The sequence below is a fragment of the Lytechinus variegatus genome, chromosome 1 (genome assembly GCF_018143015.1).
Source record: "Lytechinus variegatus isolate NC3 chromosome 1, Lvar_3.0, whole genome shotgun sequence".
Classification (NCBI taxonomy): domain Eukaryota; kingdom Metazoa; phylum Echinodermata; class Echinoidea; order Temnopleuroida; family Toxopneustidae; genus Lytechinus; species Lytechinus variegatus.
Genome location: NC_054740.1, coordinates 90389623 through 90408480, shown reverse-complemented (window position 1 = coordinate 90408480; position 18858 = coordinate 90389623). Strand labels below are relative to the sequence as shown.

At 35.7% G+C, this 18858-nt stretch overlaps 1 protein-coding gene across 1 annotated transcript; it reads left to right on the top strand.

Moving 5' to 3' along the window:
• Positions 1 to 2695: 2695 nt before the first annotated feature.
• LOC121428167 (squalene synthase-like) lies at positions 2696 to 17506 on the top strand. The gene is made up of 9 exons (XM_041624769.1): positions 2696 to 2800; positions 5084 to 5205; positions 6737 to 6834; positions 7864 to 8047; positions 8606 to 8734; positions 10422 to 10613; positions 11389 to 11565; positions 12239 to 12391; positions 13604 to 17506. Exons 2-9 carry the CDS (start codon positions 5107 to 5109, stop codon positions 13802 to 13804), a joined length of 1233 nt encoding a protein of 410 aa, XP_041480703.1. The 5' UTR covers positions 2696 to 2800; positions 5084 to 5106; the 3' UTR covers positions 13805 to 17506.
• Positions 17507 to 18858: the final 1352 nt, after the last annotated feature.

Genomic DNA, 18858 nt, shown 5'->3' with positions numbered 1-18858 from the left:
AAATTGATATGCCCCCCCCCCGGCAAAAGCTGGATCCGCCCCTGAACTAGAGTCAGTCAAAGTTATAGGCAGTGAGGATATGCCAATCTGCAAGAAAAATCCATTATAATTTTCATGCATGCGGCATCAACCGGGCTTAGATGATCTATACTCCATCTGTCCTTCTTTTAAAATCTCATCCATTGGTGCAACAACTGCGGTCACACTGACGATTAAAAATGATTCAAAGACATGATTTCCATGATTGACTCCCCAAGGGTGGATATCGGTCCGGGGGGCAGGGCTGGGAACGATTTTTTAACAGGGGGTGCTGAAGGAAATAGTAAATTTGATAAGCAAAAAAAAGTGTTCACTACAAAATAGAGCTTATTTCTGTTCGGAGAAATCTGACAAGCAAAAAACAAAAATGTTTTCACTAAAAAAATACAAGTAATTTTGCATATATTTCTCAAATTTTTAACACCTACCAGAATATTTATGGGGGTGCTGCCTATGGAAAATAATACACGCAGCACACCCAGGGAAAATCTTGGGGGTGCTTCAGCACCCTCGCTTCCCAGGGCAATACGGGGGGTGGGGAGGCAAATTTGAAATCGTGGAAGCAGGTTTCATGATAGCGTCATGCAGGAACGCAAGTCACATCCTACCCAGCGACACAATGACCCGCCCTCCTACTAAAATTGAGGAGCACATAATTGTGTGAGTGAAAAAAAAGAAATATAACAATAAAGTTCGAAGCGAGAAAAAAAAACGCGACCTATAATAGCTAGACTTTGATAAAATAATTTTCATATCTTAGATAGCCTTTCCCATTTGCTTCTATCTATTCTTATTCTCCTTTTGTTCTTTTTTTCTTGGAAATGCATATTTGGCCCCAAGCCCCCTCTCCCCATGTATGCCTGTCGTGGGGGCGAGGCAGTTTCGGCCCCTACTCCTTCGATTTGTTTTATTTTTTTCACCTGTTGGGTCGTTCCCATGCATATGACCCTTTTTCTTCCCCTCTTTTTCTCCCCCTCTGTTTTTCTTCGATTTTTCGTTTCAGGCCTCTTCCCTAACCAGTTTGTTATAGCTTTATAGTTCGATAGTGCGCCCGTCTCACAACCGGGAGGTCGGAAGTTGGGAGTGAGGATTCATGTTTTGTTTTGATTTGTTTTTTGCTTTTCAAAATGTTCTTGACACTCGGCATTATAATTTTGAGTGAATACCCGACTTTTAGGGGGGGGGGGGACTAGCCTTTATTTTTTTTCTGTCAGACAGAAATGCTTCCCTTTTAGGAAAATCCTGGATCCACCCTGGTTACTTGTGTTCAAAAATTTAAGGGAGATCAATTGGGCAAAAAACTGAATTTTTGAAGTATTTCTATTCCAGATTCATTTCGAACGATAAATAAAAAAAAATGAATTTCCCGTTTGCTCCTTTCTACCCTCTCTCTATCTCCTTTTTTAACTGGAGAGAGAATCCGGATCTGCACTTTAGTATTAATTCAACTTGTATCTAATTTAATTGAATACAAGCGCGAAGCGCGAGATGAACATTTTTGGCATTCCAATATGAACATTTTTATGCAAGTTTTTGATTAAGGAACAAGCGTGAAGAAAGAGTTTGATTTTTTAATAATATAACATTTTGTTCACGTTAAAGGGGAATGAAACCTTTGGAACAAATAGGCTTGTGTAGAAACAGAAAAATCAAAGAATAAGAATAAAGAAAGTTTGAGAAAAATCAGACTAATAATGAGAAAGTTATGAGCATTTGAATATTGCAATCACTAATACTATAGAGATCCTCCCATTGTCAATGCGACAAGGATGTGTGATGTCACTGATGAACATCTTTCCCTTTGGTGGACTATAAAATACCCTCAAAATTTCTCTTTTTGTCTTTTCTTATGATGATACAAACTCTTTATCCATGATGCATTCTTAAAAAAATATGTATTACATGCCCTCATGTAGAAAGAACACATGATCTATGGATAGATGTGATAAAAGAGGCAATTAAAGTGAAATATATACTAAATTAATGGGGAGAGTTGTTCACAAGTGACATCACACATCTTTGTTGCATTGCCAATTTGCTATCTCCATAGCAATAGTGATCGCAATATTCAAATGCTCATAACTTTCTCATTATTTGTCCGATTTTTCTCAAACTTTTGTTGATCTGTTTCTTTGATTTTTCTGTTTTCACACAAGCTATCTTGTTCCAATGGTTTCATTCTCCTTTAAATGTAAAGCAAATGATTGGCAACCCAGAGTACCTCGGAAATTGCCTGTCCTTAAAAAAACAACAACAACAAACACCCCCCAAAAAATGAAATAAATAAATAAAAAAAAATGCGGGAGGCAGTCCCAAAAATCTGTCAATAGAGGGACTTGCTATACCTGGCAAGGATGTGAAAATGACTTTCAGTCCCGCTTTCAGTCATGTAATTCTTCATACATTTCTTTTTTCAAGATCTAGTTAGATTGTGTTAACACTGTTTCACTTAATAAGTTAAATATCGAAAGTGTAATTGAAAGGTTAAATTCACATCCATTTTCTGAAAACACTTTTTCACTTTGGTCATTTTCCGGACACTTTCATGCGCTATATAGCTGCTGCATTTGGGGATGATACATCAATCAGCTGGCCTGGAGCGTGGATGACCATGATTGAACTCTACCCGTACGTTCCACATCAGACCATGGCTTTTCAACCAATCAAAATTCAGAGTCGGTGATGGTAGTAGTGTGATGTCTGCTAGGATAGGTGATCTGCCGGGATACGAGGCAAGGGGTATGAAACCAACAATTTAAAGGTAATTATCTAAAATTTAATACTTGATGTTGAATATTAGTTCTAAAGTAAACTTGGTTTGATAAGTTACAGGTTGCGTATTGAGTAGTTTGAAGTAAAAACTACGTATTCAGTTGGTTATTTGGCGATGATGAATCACGTTTCGTTTCGAAAAGTGCCGATCCATGAAGGCATGAGCCCGGCCATGGCCAAGCCGGCTCCGATGCTTCGCTCCGGAGCGGCGCGTTGACACCGCGGTGGATGAAGCTGAGGCAGTATTGCACAAAGTCTAATTACCCGTGGCAGCACAGGAGTAGGAGCCATTTGTCGGCATTATCGTGATATTGGAAACCACCGTTCACTTCATACAGCAGCGCTTTATTCAGTCACACGCACGGTTCCCTATTTCCACCTCCATGAGTGACCATGGCCATGCTCCATTCACTTTGTTTGTCAAACTTGTCTTTGACTTTGTACACTAAGTGCGCATATACAAATCGACGAGTGGTTCCCAAAACCACGATTTGGCCCATTTTTCTTTATCAAGGTGTGTGTGTGTGGGGGGGGGGTTGGGTGATATACAGCTTGCACAATGTTTTACAAGCACCAACAACTTGCACTGCAGCCCCGGGGCTGGCGAGTGGATACCATGTGCGACCAAAAAAACACGTAAACTTAACTTAAAGGGATGTCTTTTTCAAGATAGGGCACGTTACATACGTAACGAGATAAGGTATCATAAACACAAAAATAATGAAAAAAGGGTATCAATTTATTTCGCTAGGAAAGTTACGTGTTTAGGGTCAAATTTGCGGGGATGATAAAACAAAATTAAAATGTTTTATAAAGGATGTTCTTTTTGTTCCAACACTACGTGTTTAGAGTCCAATTTGCGCGAGGTGTGGAAGGTGGGGTCGTACTAAACCAAATGATGTAAAAGGTAAAACCGACGACCGAAGGACCCGTGACATAACAATAAAATATTCCTATACTTGTTTAGGGGTTCATTTCAGGGAATATTTGCCAAGAGTATCGTTTGTTTCCAATACTTGTTAAGGATAGGGTTTCACACGCCAATACTTGTTAAGGGGTGCATTTTCAGAATATGGAAATTTTGTGTTTAGGGTGCTTTTTGAGACCCCGTGGTCGCGCATGGTATCCACTCGTCTGACATCAATGGTCCCCCCCGGGACTGCAGCTGTGCTGCAGATGCACTCATTATATGAACAAGGTTATGAATGATATAACCTTGTTCTCTGTTAGTGTTACTCCTCCCTGTGCGATGAAATAAGTTGGCAATGTTTGGCTTATTTTCTCTTTTTCTTTGGGACAAATGCTTGATTTTGGTTCCATTACAGCTATTCATCATATAACTTGGCTTTTAAGTAAATTTGATTCTTTAAATTAATATTTCTTAATTAAAAATAAAGATTGAAAAACTACAATTGTCTTGCCATTTTAGTCTTTCCACCAATAGAAGGCGTACACAAAAATATGCCCAAAATTCAAGTTTTCGAGCGCTCTGGTGAATACAAAAATTACCCCCAAGTTACTAATGGAAAATAAATTGCAACTGTACGGAAATTAGTATTTTTGGTCACAAAAGTGATATTTTAATTATTTTTTAAATTGTGTCCTGTGTAGAGCATTGGCATACCAAAGTCCTACCAGAAGATTCCCTACAGGTAAGATGGTAATGAACCCTTGGGTGCTGCAGATGAGCACCCAAGAATTTCCTTAGGCTTAGGGTTAGAACTACATCCTGACTTAATTAAGCTTATGGATCTTGTTGCATATCATCATAGAAGTACATGTAGAAGCTAGAATGCCTATTCACTCTGAAAGCCAAGCAGTTTATTCTGGGAGTTTATTGTTTTGAAATATATTTAAACAACTGATTCATAGTACTGCTATAAGCAGATTTCTCTTATAGGAGGTTCATTTAAGTTAAGCATCTAGCTTGGGTTGAACTGGAGGAAGAACTTTAATAATCATTACAGAGTGAAATCCAAATCTAACTATAAAATGGAAAAATGTATTAGAACAGTGTATTCAGTAAGTAAGCTCGTAAGCAGTCAAGAGGCAATTATTATGATATAGCAAGGAGATATGATAGATATCTCCTTGGATATAAAAATGTTACGATTACATGTATTGGGTCAGAAATAATGAACATTGCACATGTACCTTACAATGTACAAATTTAGACCATTCTGTAGGCAAAAGGTTTGTGGTAGGTGAAATTAATATTTGTAACATTTCATGTTTTGATGATCAACAGAAACACAAATTTTCTCCATTGCAGGTTGGGATCTGATATTCTCAATCATGGAGTTTTTGAAGTCGATAGGTCACCCAGACGAGGTCATGGCTCTCCTCAAGTTTAAGCTGGGAGGAGGTCAGCACATCATTCCAAAACAAAAACTGGTAAGAAAATCTCCACCCACACATCCAGTGTAATTTTCCTTCAGCAGCTAGAAGCAGCACTCATACAGTTTTTATTGGTTTGAAATAGATATTTATGTCATTCAAGATCATAAAACTTTTTTTGACGGCTGTTGGAATAATGGGTATATATTACGATTTGTTGTTGACCAGTTGACTGCTGAATCGTGTTATTCTCAAGACTCTGCACCTGTAGGTATTAACCGATTTTAGGAAGCTCAATTAACTAAATCACTTGCATAGATTACAATTATTAGATTTCAACTTTTATAAGTAGGCCTACATATCCTAGAAGACTTGATGTAGAATCACACGTGTATGGAGTTTTACTTATGTGTGGGTTTTATTTTTTTGGGGGGGATGGAAGAAATTTTAACCAAGAAAATTATAAGAGCTTGCTCTTGCCCACCTGAGTTTTTATTGAGGTTCAACATCAAATACAACTGTATGATTTTAGAGAGAGGAACATGCTACAAAATAAAGTAAAGGATATATTGAACAAAGAATGAAAACACATGAAAGTTAATGATGTGCTGTCAATGTGCTCTCTATTCTAGAAGATATTTTCATGCAGGTCCTTTTTATTCCTTTCAAAATTATTCCATATTTTAATGCCACCTTCACTGTATACAGTAGTTCCTTCCTAAATTCATTTCAAAAGAGAAAATATGATTTACTTCTCTAGTTCCTGTCACCTTAAGTCAAGTAGAAGATTATAAACTCCTTCTCTGATAAAGAATTGTTAATATTTGTTTACTTTGTTATTGTTCCAAGATAAAGATGATCACTTTGCATGCAAGGAATGCCTACAGGTATACACTTAAAAGTGAAGCATGTATTTGCTTCAAGTCAATGAAGGATTAACTTTGAGTCCAATGAATCAAAGTAACCTTTCATGAATCTTTATGCTTTGATAATAATAATTATTTGTTTTGGCACTGTGCATGATAAAAAGATGCAACAAAAAACCGAGATGAACCCACTAGGTAAATATTTTGATATCATAGCGCTGTAGGAGGTTTGAGGTCATATGTTATCTGAGGTCATTCATTACTATTCCTATCAATTTCATTTAGTTTTCTAATAAACTTATTCTATTAAACGCAGTTCCCGCCCATTTAAAAAAAATCTTCATTTTCTGAATTTTACTTTCAATCTTGTCATTACCAGAAATTCAAGAAAATTTCAACTCGGGTAATAGATTTTCAACTTGCCAATTTCCTCTTCTCTCTAAATTGTGTAATTTCTTTATTATAGGCAAACTTTTACAATTTTTGTTGCTTGTTCAGTACTTTTCGGCTAATGGATGGATGCCTTTTTGTGGGCGCGGTGCTAAAGGTAGAATTCGTGCTGAAATTAATTGAAAGAAAATGACAAATATTCCTTCATATGAGCAAACAAATTGTACACAAAATTTCAAAGTAGCTTACTGTGACGGTGTGACCTCAGTCATTCGAAATATTCATACAAAAGATTTTGAATATATACTGGTACTTGTGTCCTTGGTTGATAGGATGAGATGTCAACAACTGCTAAGAAATGTTACATGTATCTGAATCAGACAAGTAGGAGCTTTGCTGCAGTCATTCAGGCATTGGAAGGAGATCTCAGGTGAGAACAACATTCTTATGAGGGGGGGGGATGGGGGTGAAGGGTGTCTACCCAGAAAAAAAATACATTATGAAAAAGTGAAACAAAAGAAAAGGAAGATAATCATGAAGTCTGGTCTGATCGTTCTATGTTTTGCAAAATAAAAAAAATACACAGTGTTTCCCACCAAAAAGGAAACCCGTTTTCAGAGACATATTTCTTTATTATAATATATGATTTTAATTTTAATTTGATACTTATCATAAAAGTGGGATCTTACAGCTTACAGCTTAGCAAACAATGCATGCATGGCAGATTAAAAACAATGAATATTGAGGCCTATAAGAAACAATTTGCGCAGAAAAACATGTGTTAATCTGAATCCACTGACTCTCATTTCAGGGATCAGTGAGAGAAACTTAACAAAGAATACAAAATATATGGTAATGTGCCAATCATAACAAACCAATCTTGTCCAAATTTTCTGCACAACCTGATTTTGACATTAAAACTTCAAACTCGTCTTGCTTATTAATGCATGAAGTGTTTGTTACATATTAGGTATCAAAATGTAGAGGATGAATTTGAATTTTTTGATTAAATATCATTCTTAATTTGCATTTTTTTACAGATTACTAGAAGTTGTACTTCTTCTTCACTACTAAGTGCAGGCCACCGTCTGGCATATTGTTGTACTGTAGACTATGAGTAGATCATGCCATTCTCCTTGCGTCATACCCCATGTGGCAAAAGCAGTGAATCGTGACCTTGATCAAATGATGATGCAAATAGTCACATAACTATACTTATGATTTATTTTCCAGTATGTTTTTTTTGTGAGAGGGATGGGTTCTTATGTAAGTCTTCTCGATTCCACCTGACCTTGTTGATTTGAGTGAAATAAAAGTAAGTGAATAGAAAAATCAATTAAGAAAAAAAATGAAATACCGTAATAAAAGTTACAGCTTTGTAATGTTTATGTCATTTCCAAAAAATATTGATCTCATTCTGTATTTTATTCAGTAAATTGTTTTATTCCCTCTATTTTAGACATGCAGTATGTATATTCTACTTAGTTCTGAGGGCATTGGATACTGTTGAAGATGACATGACTATTCCCTTGAAAGATAAAGTCCAAATGCTGCAGGATTTCTACAAAAATCTGGAGGATCCTGATTGGAAGTATATGGAAAGCAAAGACAAGGACAGAATCGTGCTTGAAGATTTTCCAGCAGTAAGCAAACTTTCTTGGCTTTCTACTTGGCTTTATAAATTCTCTTTCATGCAGTGAAAGTAATAATGAGCACCATTTCTTGCATGCTGGTAATACTTGCTATTAGAGTGTCCTCTGTTAGTTATTTGAAATCCGTGATTATGATTGGTGGTGAGGCAAGTGTTGATTTCTTACTCTTGCTTCGCTTTACACTCAGAGAACCACAGCGTATCAGTGTTAACAAGCTTCATGAAACAGTGCCAAGAATATTGCATATTCTTCTGTTTACTCTTACTGGATACTGAAAGTGTTGATTAATATTTACCTGTGAAATTAAAAATTAAAAATTGAAGCATATTGTATCATCTGCTGTCAGTTTTTACCTTGTGAAGTTGCGACACTCCAACATTTATGTTATGGCAATTTTATTCTGTTTCAAGTGTGGAAAGAATAATTTGAAATTTTGATGCAGTGCCTAGAAACATTGTATTGAGCATTATATTGATATTGCTGTTATTGTTATTATGATTATAATATGTGTTTGTTGAAATAATCCATGCAATATTATCTCATTGGTAGATTTCAATGGAATACAGGGGTTTGGATGAGCATTACAGGGAAGTGATCTCGGATATCTGCCATAAAATGGGAGATGGAATGAGTAAGGTCTTACAAACAGAAGTTGTCACATTACAGGATTGGAATATGGTAAGCATTTACATGTACATTTCCTGTAAACATAAACACAGAAGTATATTTCTTGTAGAGTAAGGTGTAAGTTTAATTTTTGTAGTAGTCCCTTTAAAGGAAAACTCCCCGTCCATTTGTAGGAAAAGTCGACGGCAGAGGATCTCTCTTTAGTTGCTCTAACATTTTGTAAAAATAAAGAAAAAGCCCCCAGTTAAAATGTTCCAGAAGAACATTTGTTTCTAGTCCCATACAAACATTTCTATGTACGTATACAGTACATGTGAATCACAGCAAAGAGATTTGATTTACAACCATTTTAGTGATCTCGAATTCTTAAATGCGCTCATTCTTGTAGGTGTTATATGATTTACATTATGATCAATATTTCAAATCACTTTGAAGGAGTTTCCATCACAATTCAATCATCATTGTCATTGTCATCGTCATCTTCATCATCATCATCTTTGGTTGCCATCGTCATCATCATTTTTGTTGTCAACTACATCATCATCATCACATCTTCATCATCATCAGGCGCATACGCAAGGGGGGGGTTTAGGGGGTTCAACCCCCCCCCTTTTTTTTTTTTTCTCACCGGAGGTCGGTCTGGTCAAGGAGTTATCGGGCAAGCGCCCGATAACTCCTTGGTCTGGTTACGGACAGTTCCCCTACCCAATAATGTATATGACAGCAATAATGAACAGAATCTCTTGTTTCCGACGAAAAACACAGAAAAAATTTCCGCTCGCTTCGCTCGCTCCATTTTATTATATCTTTTATTTCCGCATGTCACCGACATGATCACGGTATCGCCATTAACAAGGCCATACATGATTATCATGATATATACTTATGAATACAAGTGAACCAAGACAAAGACATACGTTTTCTTACAAAATATTTTACCAATATGAAAACCAAAATGACGGAAAACGCTAAAAATGTCGGTTAGCTCGCTCCGCTCGCTCGTAATAATTTATGAAATTTATGTTCAAGGCCGTATTATGAGTGTTACGAATAGAAGGACATACATAGCATCGACTAATACTTGATTTACTAACAAACTATTGACAAGAAATGTATGTTTTGACGGGAAAACGCGAAAATTTCGCGAAAACGCGAAAACATACCACATCCCCACTTAAATGTTATTCTCTTATTTGCAGCGCTGAAAAAAAAAAAGAAAGAAAAAATCATCACCTCCCCCCGCTCATCACTTTTTAGAGACTGGGCGGGAGATTTAAAAAAAAAATCAGCTCGAAAACCCCCCCTTTCAAAAATCCTGCGTACGCGCCTGATCATCATCATCATCAGTCCATTTGTCTCACTTTGTGGGATTGGATGTGAATATGACACAAAATTAGTCTGAGATTTGAAATGTAACAAAACCAAAATGTTTGATTTTTGTACCAATATTCTAATCTGATTTACAAATATTCTTACTTTTTGTGAGAGTTTTCCTCAAAATTTCCCCCATTTGCAATGCAATTATCACTGTATTTTGGAATCATTTCACATCACTACTATAACCATAAACATTCAGGTTTACTACAATGACAATAAAATGACACACCTCACCTCTGGGGTGAGGTGTTTCATTCCACATAAACAGGGGACCTTGTTTATTTGAAATGATTTACTTTCCTTTTTCACCCCTTATCAAATAAAAACATATGTTTCAAATGTTCTCTATTTTCTTTTGTAGTATTGTCATTATGTAGCTGGACTGGTTGGAATAGGGCTATCAAGACTCTTCAGTGCATCTCAGTTGGAAGACCCTATCGTTGGCAAAGATACACATCTATCAAACTCCATGGGACTGTTCTTACAGAAAACTAATATCATTCGTGACTACCTTGAGGATAACATTGATAAGAGGGAATTCTGGCCAAGAGATGTAAGTTCCTGGATTGCCTCTGTTCCGTAATGTATTTTTTTTTCTCGCAATTATACAAGATAAAATATGATTCAAGTGGCAGTGCGTTGTAGTAAATTATATAATTGAGTTTTTTCATTTATTTGTTCACAAATTCCTGAAAATGGTTTATTTTTTTAGCCTATATGCTACTCCAAGATGCACTGTGACCCAAACTTTTTTTTTATTAACTAGAAGCTAAAAAATGGGCAAGATGGGGAAAATAACAAGACTTGAACAAGATATTGTGACATAGGGCAGTTGCATTTTAATCACAAAGTTTATGTAGTTTTTAGTTGGTTTAGATTTAAATGAAATTGATTTATCTTTGATTCAGTTTATATTCTTCTATTATTATCCACATTGAATATAAAATAATGAAATTTTATTTTTAAATAGATACACATTGAATGTGTTCAATTTAAAAGCTTCCATAATGAAAGGATATTTATTTTTAAGGTTGATTTATTGAATAATTCATCAGAAGTGGAGATCTATCTCCCCAGTCCTAGATACTAAGCATGATAAATCAGATATCTCTGATATTGATTTTAATTTCAGTTACTGATCAAGAAGCCTCTGCAGCCCAAATTGCAGTGATAATTAAAAAGATGTACACATTCTTGCCTATCTGGTGAAATCAGTTTGAAGTGAAGTTACATATTTATATATCTTCCATTAAACCCTCTCTGTGTCAAGTTCATTGCTGATATAGTAGTGCATGTCTCACTTTCTCCCTTTTCTGCCTCTGAACTAGGTATGGAGCAAATATGGGAAAAAACTGAGTGACTTCCAAGACAAGGAAAATATAGATTCAGCAGTGCGATGCCTGAATGAACTTATCACTAACGCCCTTGAACATGTTCCTGATGTCATCAAATACATGTCACGCATCAAAAACCAATCTGTCTTCAACTTTTGTGCAATTCCTCAGGTAAGATGGATAGTGTTTCAATTGCCTATTTCATGCAAGCGTTATTTCATTTGTGGAAATCTCATTTTAATTTTTTGGGATGAATACCCTTTTAGCCATTTCAAAGTACACCAAGGTAAACAGTCGAATAGTTTGAATATTCTCGGATCATCGGAAATCGCAAAAAAGATGACCTATTTTCATGACCTATAGTGGTCGCACATTATGAGCGAGCTGACTTGTTCGAGTGTCCCAGTAAACGAATCAAGTTCATTGATTGTTCTCAGCCCTACTATTCAATAAATTGTTGATATATGTATAACTGTTTCAAAAAATTTTAAGTGATTAGAAAAAAATGATTACATTTTTTCAGGTATTGAATTTGAATTATGAAAGTAATTGTAAATGTTGGTTATAACACATGTAACTAAATAATAAGTGTATGCTCTATGATTTGGGGATCAAACTAAGAAGATATTTAAACAAGCTCTGCTGAGGGTAACATGCATGGTACATAGAAATACATTGAATGGAATTGAATAAAAATGTTTGACAGTTTTTGGTCTTTATCAGCTAAGAATACCACAAAGATTTTTTTACATGGTCTTCTGTAGTAACTTGGAAAGGGCCATGGTCATCGTTGACATCAGAAGATTCATGTACATTTTTTTAAAATATTGATCTTTTGTTACAGGTGATGGCCATAGCTACACTTGCTAAGTGTTATAACAACCGTAAAGTATTCTCTGGAGTGGTCAAGATTCGCAAGGGTCAAGCGGTCAGCCTCATGATGGAGGCTACATGCTTTCAAAGTTTGAGAAGGATTCTATATAAATATGCTCAGGAGGTGAGTGGATTCTGTCAATGTTTTTATTTTGATCATACCCAGTTATTTCCCTTATTTATTAACCCTTATTTCATATGCATCAGCATAAGAATTATCATTATTCGTTATTGTCACCAGTGTTGGAGCATTTTCAGAGATTCCAAAGTCCAGCAATGCTTGTGAGGGCAGACAGAGAACTGTAGATCAGCATCAGATTGTCAGACAAAGAGAGTAGGATATATTTAAATGGATGAAATGGGATGTAGGCATGATATGTTTTTTTTTAGGAATGAACAAGAGCTTGAACTGTAAGAAAATTATGCCTAGCTTGTTCACATTTGTTACCATCATCACTGTTGTCAACAACATGATCATTGTCATCCTCATCATCATTACCTTTGTGGGATTAATTTCTTTTGTTAATGTTATGACATGTCTGACTGTAGGTATTAGCACCAAAGCTAGTGTCTTACCACCACCATCATCCCCTTCTCCTTCCTTCCTTCCTTGTTCCTCCATTCCCCTCTTCCTGCACCGCTTCTATTCTTCACCCTCTTCCTCTTGTGTCTCCTCTCTCTCTTTCTCCTCATCTGCCTCCTCTTCCCCCCTCCTCCACCCCGGCCTTCCCCTCTTTCCCCTATTGAAATTTTGAGTAGAAAAGTATTTATGCAAATTTATTCAAAATATCTAATTTGTGCATATTTTTCAAAACTCACAAAAATATGCTTCTTATTTGTTTGTTGACCAAATTTGATTTTTTTTGTTCCCTCTGAGAGCTACATGAGGTTCACCAAGGTTCTAAACTGAATTGAGAAATTTTGACTGGAAAATTATTTATGCTTATTCATACCAAATTTATTCATAAATCACAAAAAAATGCTGCTATTCTGTCATTTCTTCATCAACTTCAATTCTGTTTCCTCAATTTATGTCACCAATATAATTTACTAGTGTCAACTGGGCTGAAATTAAGAATTGTGTTAAATTTCTTTGCGAGATGCCGGATGAGCTCCACATCATTGAAGTGCTAGTTTCTTGTAATACCTGCTTTGGTCTTAGTTCACAGGAGTTTGAATAGACCAGATGGTCTAAAGATAAAAGTTATAAGTACAATTATGGTTTAATTTGATAATTATCACTAATTACATACTCTCAGCATGGACCTATAGGTCCATACTCCAATTAATTTTTAAGATGACTAATAGTTCTTCCACCCCTTTTCCCTGCATGCAGGTTGGTAAAGCCATTCCACCTGGTGATCCATCAGCTTTGAAGACACAGAAGATTGTCAGCGCTATTACCTCACTTGGAGAGGATACCATCACAGGGTATAATCTCTTCCCACCTCTCTATGTCTCAGTGGCTATCATGCTTGCCCTTATCATATATAACTACTGGAGTACATTAATTCTACTTGCCGATGAGTTAATCTGAGTAATGGACTCATGTTCAACTAAGGAGAGTTTGAGACCAACATTGCATTGGTAAAAGCCATGGATGGAACAACTTGAAATCAGAAGACTTCATTTCAGAGAAGAGAAGTCATGAATCCTTAAAGCTAACTAGGAGTTTGTCTAACAAACTGTATGTGTCTGTTTCAGATGAGGTGCAACAGCAGTTATTAAATGATTACCTGTCAATATTGCATTAATAGGCTTATTGGTGAATGAACAATATGGGTTACAATTGCAGTCCTATAAGAAACAAAAGAGAGAGAAAAAAATAAGAACATGATGATTTATCAAAGTTATCCTATTCTAACCTGATAAAATTATCAGCATGTTTATATCCAAAGTCATCCACATCACGTTGTGTTAGATCAAGGTGAACTACACACACACATGGGGACCTGGTAGGATTTTTCTGTTTGAATGAGTGAAATTTCGAAGTTTGACAAAGGTATTACCTGCTGAAGCTATGTTAATCATGCTGCATTAATTTAGGCACTTCTGATATAAGTAAGTTACAAGTGCTGTATGAGGAAGTGTTTCATGAAGATGCATAGCTACTCATTGGGATACACATTATTTGTATTGAGTTTTCTTTTGTCAAGTGCACTTGTTTAGTTTTGGCAAACACCATTGGACTGGACATACTTTACATGTAGGTGCCTGTTATATGAAGTGAGTTCTCTGGAGATCACTAGATGAAAATATAATCAATGAGGCCATTTGATATTCATGCCTCTCTTCATTATTGTACACTTATCTTGAGGTGCAGATTACCGGTAATAATGGGGCAAAAGACTTCTGCAATCTATTAATGCTACATGTACATCGCTTGGAGTATGATTAATGAAGGGCAATTGAAGACTAGTATGATTTTGATATCCTATGCTTTAAGGTATTTCTTTGGGCATGTTTTTGCTTCCACTTTTCAGGCCAGAAACAGCGTTTTCATACATGATTAGTCCAAAACATGGTTGCGTCCATACTTACAATTAAACGACGTTTCAGTACACCAATTGTAAACTGACAAAAAGCTGCGTTTCTAAACGTTGTTTGACCAGAATCCGGGTTTCTGGGAAGTATAAACAGAACGACCATCATAAACTTGTTTAAATGTCGTCATTTCATACAAGCTTCCGCTGAGAAGAAAATGGTTCTAACAGGGACTTACCTCCACAGAATTACCTCTCATTTCCCTGGGCTGGTTCCAATAATGGCCAATGTACATTTGCATGTGTGATTTAAGTAATATCACTATTACTACTCTAATTTGTCATCACGATGGATGTTGAGGAATTTACAAAACCCAGGATTATGAGTTTTGAGGAGACATCTCTGAGCCCAAGCCTGATTAGTTGCATAAACAAATATTATTTTCTTATGTATAACTTTACTTTGATATTATGTATTTTGTCTTACTATTATCCTCACCATGGTGGAAATGTGGCGATGTCAAGTAGCTTCATGCAATTACTAAAACATCAGAATTTGTTCGAAGTTTGAATAATAGTCGACCATCACAACAGTAAAAAAAAATCGAAAAAGGGTGTGCCCAGATCTTTATTTCGCCTCTGAAAAATTAAGCATAAACGGCACTTCCAGAAGCATGTTTGCAATCGGTGTTCTGAAATGAAGTTTGAAAATACGGATTCTGTCTACGCAATGGAAGCATAAACACACCCTTTGTCAAGTCAGCCAGTATCACCAAGGCATTAACAAATCTGTACATTTTCATACTTTATCAGTGATTCTTCATGCATATTTCATCCTATATCATTCAGTTCTATATTTTCTAGATAAACAGGATTTGTTTTATGCCAGACACTTTTTGTTTGATTTTTATATGCCTGTATAGCTAGCCTAACGGCCCATAAAATATAAAATGTTTATATGATCAGATCATGGGATGTGTATATATGTATAAAGACAATCATTGAATATAAAAAGAGAGCAAGTAAGAGCTAGAGAGAGAGAAGAGAGAGAGGACACATAGTCTAAGGAGGGGAAGATTTATTCATTATTTTTTTTTTTTGGGGGGGGGAGGCAGGGTGAAAAGAGGACAAAGAAAAGACTTATAAAAATTGTTCACAATAAACTTGTACAAGTTTTAGATGACCTATATATTATTTTTCATATTGAATTCAGCATTCCGATACGAAATGAAAAGGAAATAGGTTGTTTTACTGCAACAAGAACGCTCTGAATCTGATTTCTTTTGCAGAAATGTGAAGCACACTCTATATTGATATAGAAAAGGCATATGAAAATTGTATTTTCTGCTTTATGTATGCACAAATTTTCATGAGGGCATGTCAATGTATGAGGTAATATATTTTAGAGAATATCTAAAAGGATTTTACGTTATATCATTTACTGTATATTTACACTTGGTGAAGAAACTGAAAATTTGTGAAGGTGCCAATTTTAAGTTTGTCATCTAATATTGCTGTAATCTGAAGCTTTGTTTTAAGGGAGACATTTTCATTTATATACATTTATGAAAATTAAGTAAATTGGATTTAGCACGTTCATTGCATATTCACAATGAAAAGCAAGGACAAACAGAAACCTTAATTTTTTATTTACACATTGAGTTATACCTTGGTCACATTTGTTCTACGGCGGCCGAACGGTGATTCAAAAACAGCTGTTTTGATCATTTTTATTCACACTACCTTTATATAGCTGGTACAAAATATTAAAACGACTGTTTTCGACTTGCCATACAGCCACCGTAAAACAAATGTGACCAAAGTATTAGAGTACTCTGTGAAAGTCACTTTGTTTACAGGGGAAAAAAAATGAAAACTGCCAAACATGCAAGTAGATCTCTAATAACTAATTAATGTCCTTATTCTGGTCAGGTATTCATGATCATTACAATATTTTCATGTTTATTGACCTTGGGCAAGCTAATGCCAATGATTAACTGATGAAGTGATACTATAATCACAAAATCTGAGATTGTGCTATCTGGAAATGTATCTAATGTAAGCTGATCAAGCATTTGACGTGATTTTGATGTGATGCATTGTCTGTACAATGTATTTTTTGTATAAAGATATGATATGTGGACAGAAATTAATATTACAAGACCTTAAGTATTATTGTCCCAGATGATCTCTACATTTTGTCTGTGAAATGTCTTTATGTAGACAATTCTAATATTTGTGGTGGTCCGTCAGCATAATACAGTTACCAAGTGTATAATGAAGCATGTACACTAACTTTATCAATGCCATAAACAAATATTTTCTGTATTCATCACGATTGATATATCGTACATGCTACACTGGCTTCAACTACAGATTCTTTGCCATACTTTTTGATAAAGTATTGTTTTATTAGTTCTCATTTATCAATCCTACTTTGGTTTTAGGACTGAGCACCAATTTTGGAATGGCTCTTTTTTGGGGAATCAAATTAAAGGGTAAATAAGTGTAATCTCTGAAATAAGCTGACTAGAAGGTCGCTGAAACATCTTTTTATGTAGTTTAAAGGAGGGATCACTATGCTTCATGCTGCAGTTGAGTTTTGTAGGCAGCTGAATAGAAAGTTGAATGTGTATGGGTGGAATAACAATGAGTCAACAATTGCAATGTGACTGATGTATTTGACATCAGTATGAACATTGTTTTGAAAAGGAAGCTTTTTTACCATCTTTTCAAACATGAAATATATATATTCATGCTCATTCTTGATGTAGTAGTGTTTGAATGACAATGCAAGACCGAACTTGTGTATTTATTTGTTTTTATGTAGCAGTTGCACAAATTATGTAGAAGCATTGTTATTGCAATGTTAATATGGCAGACCACACTTCTTTTATGTATATTTGTTTTTGTTCGAAAAAAAATATCATTTCCAAATTCCAATTAAACATACATGTATGCACATTTACAATACTAGAATGCATGTTCTGTTGACTGTGACATTCCGGTATTTTACGCTTGTGAAAAATGGACAAATAATGGTGTCTACCAGCCATTCTCAATTACTTTTTTTGAAGCGCCACATTTCTTGTTGAGAATCTGTAATGCTCCACTATCCATTATGCAAACCGGCAATGTATCAGTGGAGGGGGTCCAGAGGCTCCTGGTGGGGGGTCGAGGGGGCAGAGCCCCCGGATTCTTTTTGGAATATGAGGCCTTTCAAATTGCCCAGACGGCTCTAATTAATATCAACAGAAGAAATACAAATGCCAACAAACTACACAATTTTAATGTTGAAAGAAAAATGACCAGTGATATTTTCACAAAATACCAATGAAACCACTAGTTCAGATTGTTCTGCACCAGATCTATTGGCTGAAGCAAGTGGCGTAATGAGTAAAAAAAATGAGGGTGCTAGATATGGCAGCTGAAGCAAAAATATTGAACTTTTAAATACAAAAATCTATATTTTGACATGATATTAAGAAAATAATACAATGTTCCACTCTTTCCTTTTCCCCTATTCTTTTCTTGTCATGAAACACTTGGGGGCACCCCCCCATCTGTACGCCAGTGGCTGAAGTTACGTTCCCCGATTTTGCAAGGGCTAAAAATTAGGCGTTGCCTGCACTGACGCCCCAAACTGCCCCTAATTCTCTGCAACTCACGCACGTGCGGTATCATTTATTCAGTTCGTGTTAAGCAAGAGTGCATGTAGGCAATCACAGCAGGCAATACATCTGAGCATACAAGTATTTCACCTTTATAATTTCGGATTTTAATCGGCTCCAGAAACTATTTTTCTCTTGTTATGTCCCAAATTCACAATATTTTATGATGAGGATGTTCTTTGAATATCATATTATTTGATGTTTAACTCTTAACCTAAACGTATACTCTGGAAATGATAAAAAAGCCGTTGAAATATAAATCCTACAAACGGGGTTTTCAAATCACTTGTGTGGCACACAACATTTGTACAGCATAGAATAAATAAAAAGGAGAACACCATCGATTCTCCATATTAAGGGGTTATCGAGTGCTAACTTGGACAAGATCTGAGGAAATCAATTAGCAATTAAGTGTCAAGTAAAGAGTCTTTGGTTTC

What these genes read in the sequence shown, in the direction of transcription:
- LOC121428167 (XM_041624769.1), top strand. Translation starts at nt 5,107, where the DNA reads ATGGAGTTTTTGAAGTCGATAGGTCACCCAGACGAGGTCATGGCTCTC. An exon ending in GCATTGGAAGGAGATCTCAG is followed by an intron (nt 6,835 to 7,863) that starts GTGAGAACAACA and finishes CCTCTATTTTAG; the next exon opens with ACATGCAGTATGTATATTCT. An exon ending in ACTTTTGTGCAATTCCTCAG is followed by an intron (nt 11,566 to 12,238) that starts GTAAGATGGATA and finishes CTTTTGTTACAG; the next exon opens with GTGATGGCCATAGCTACACT.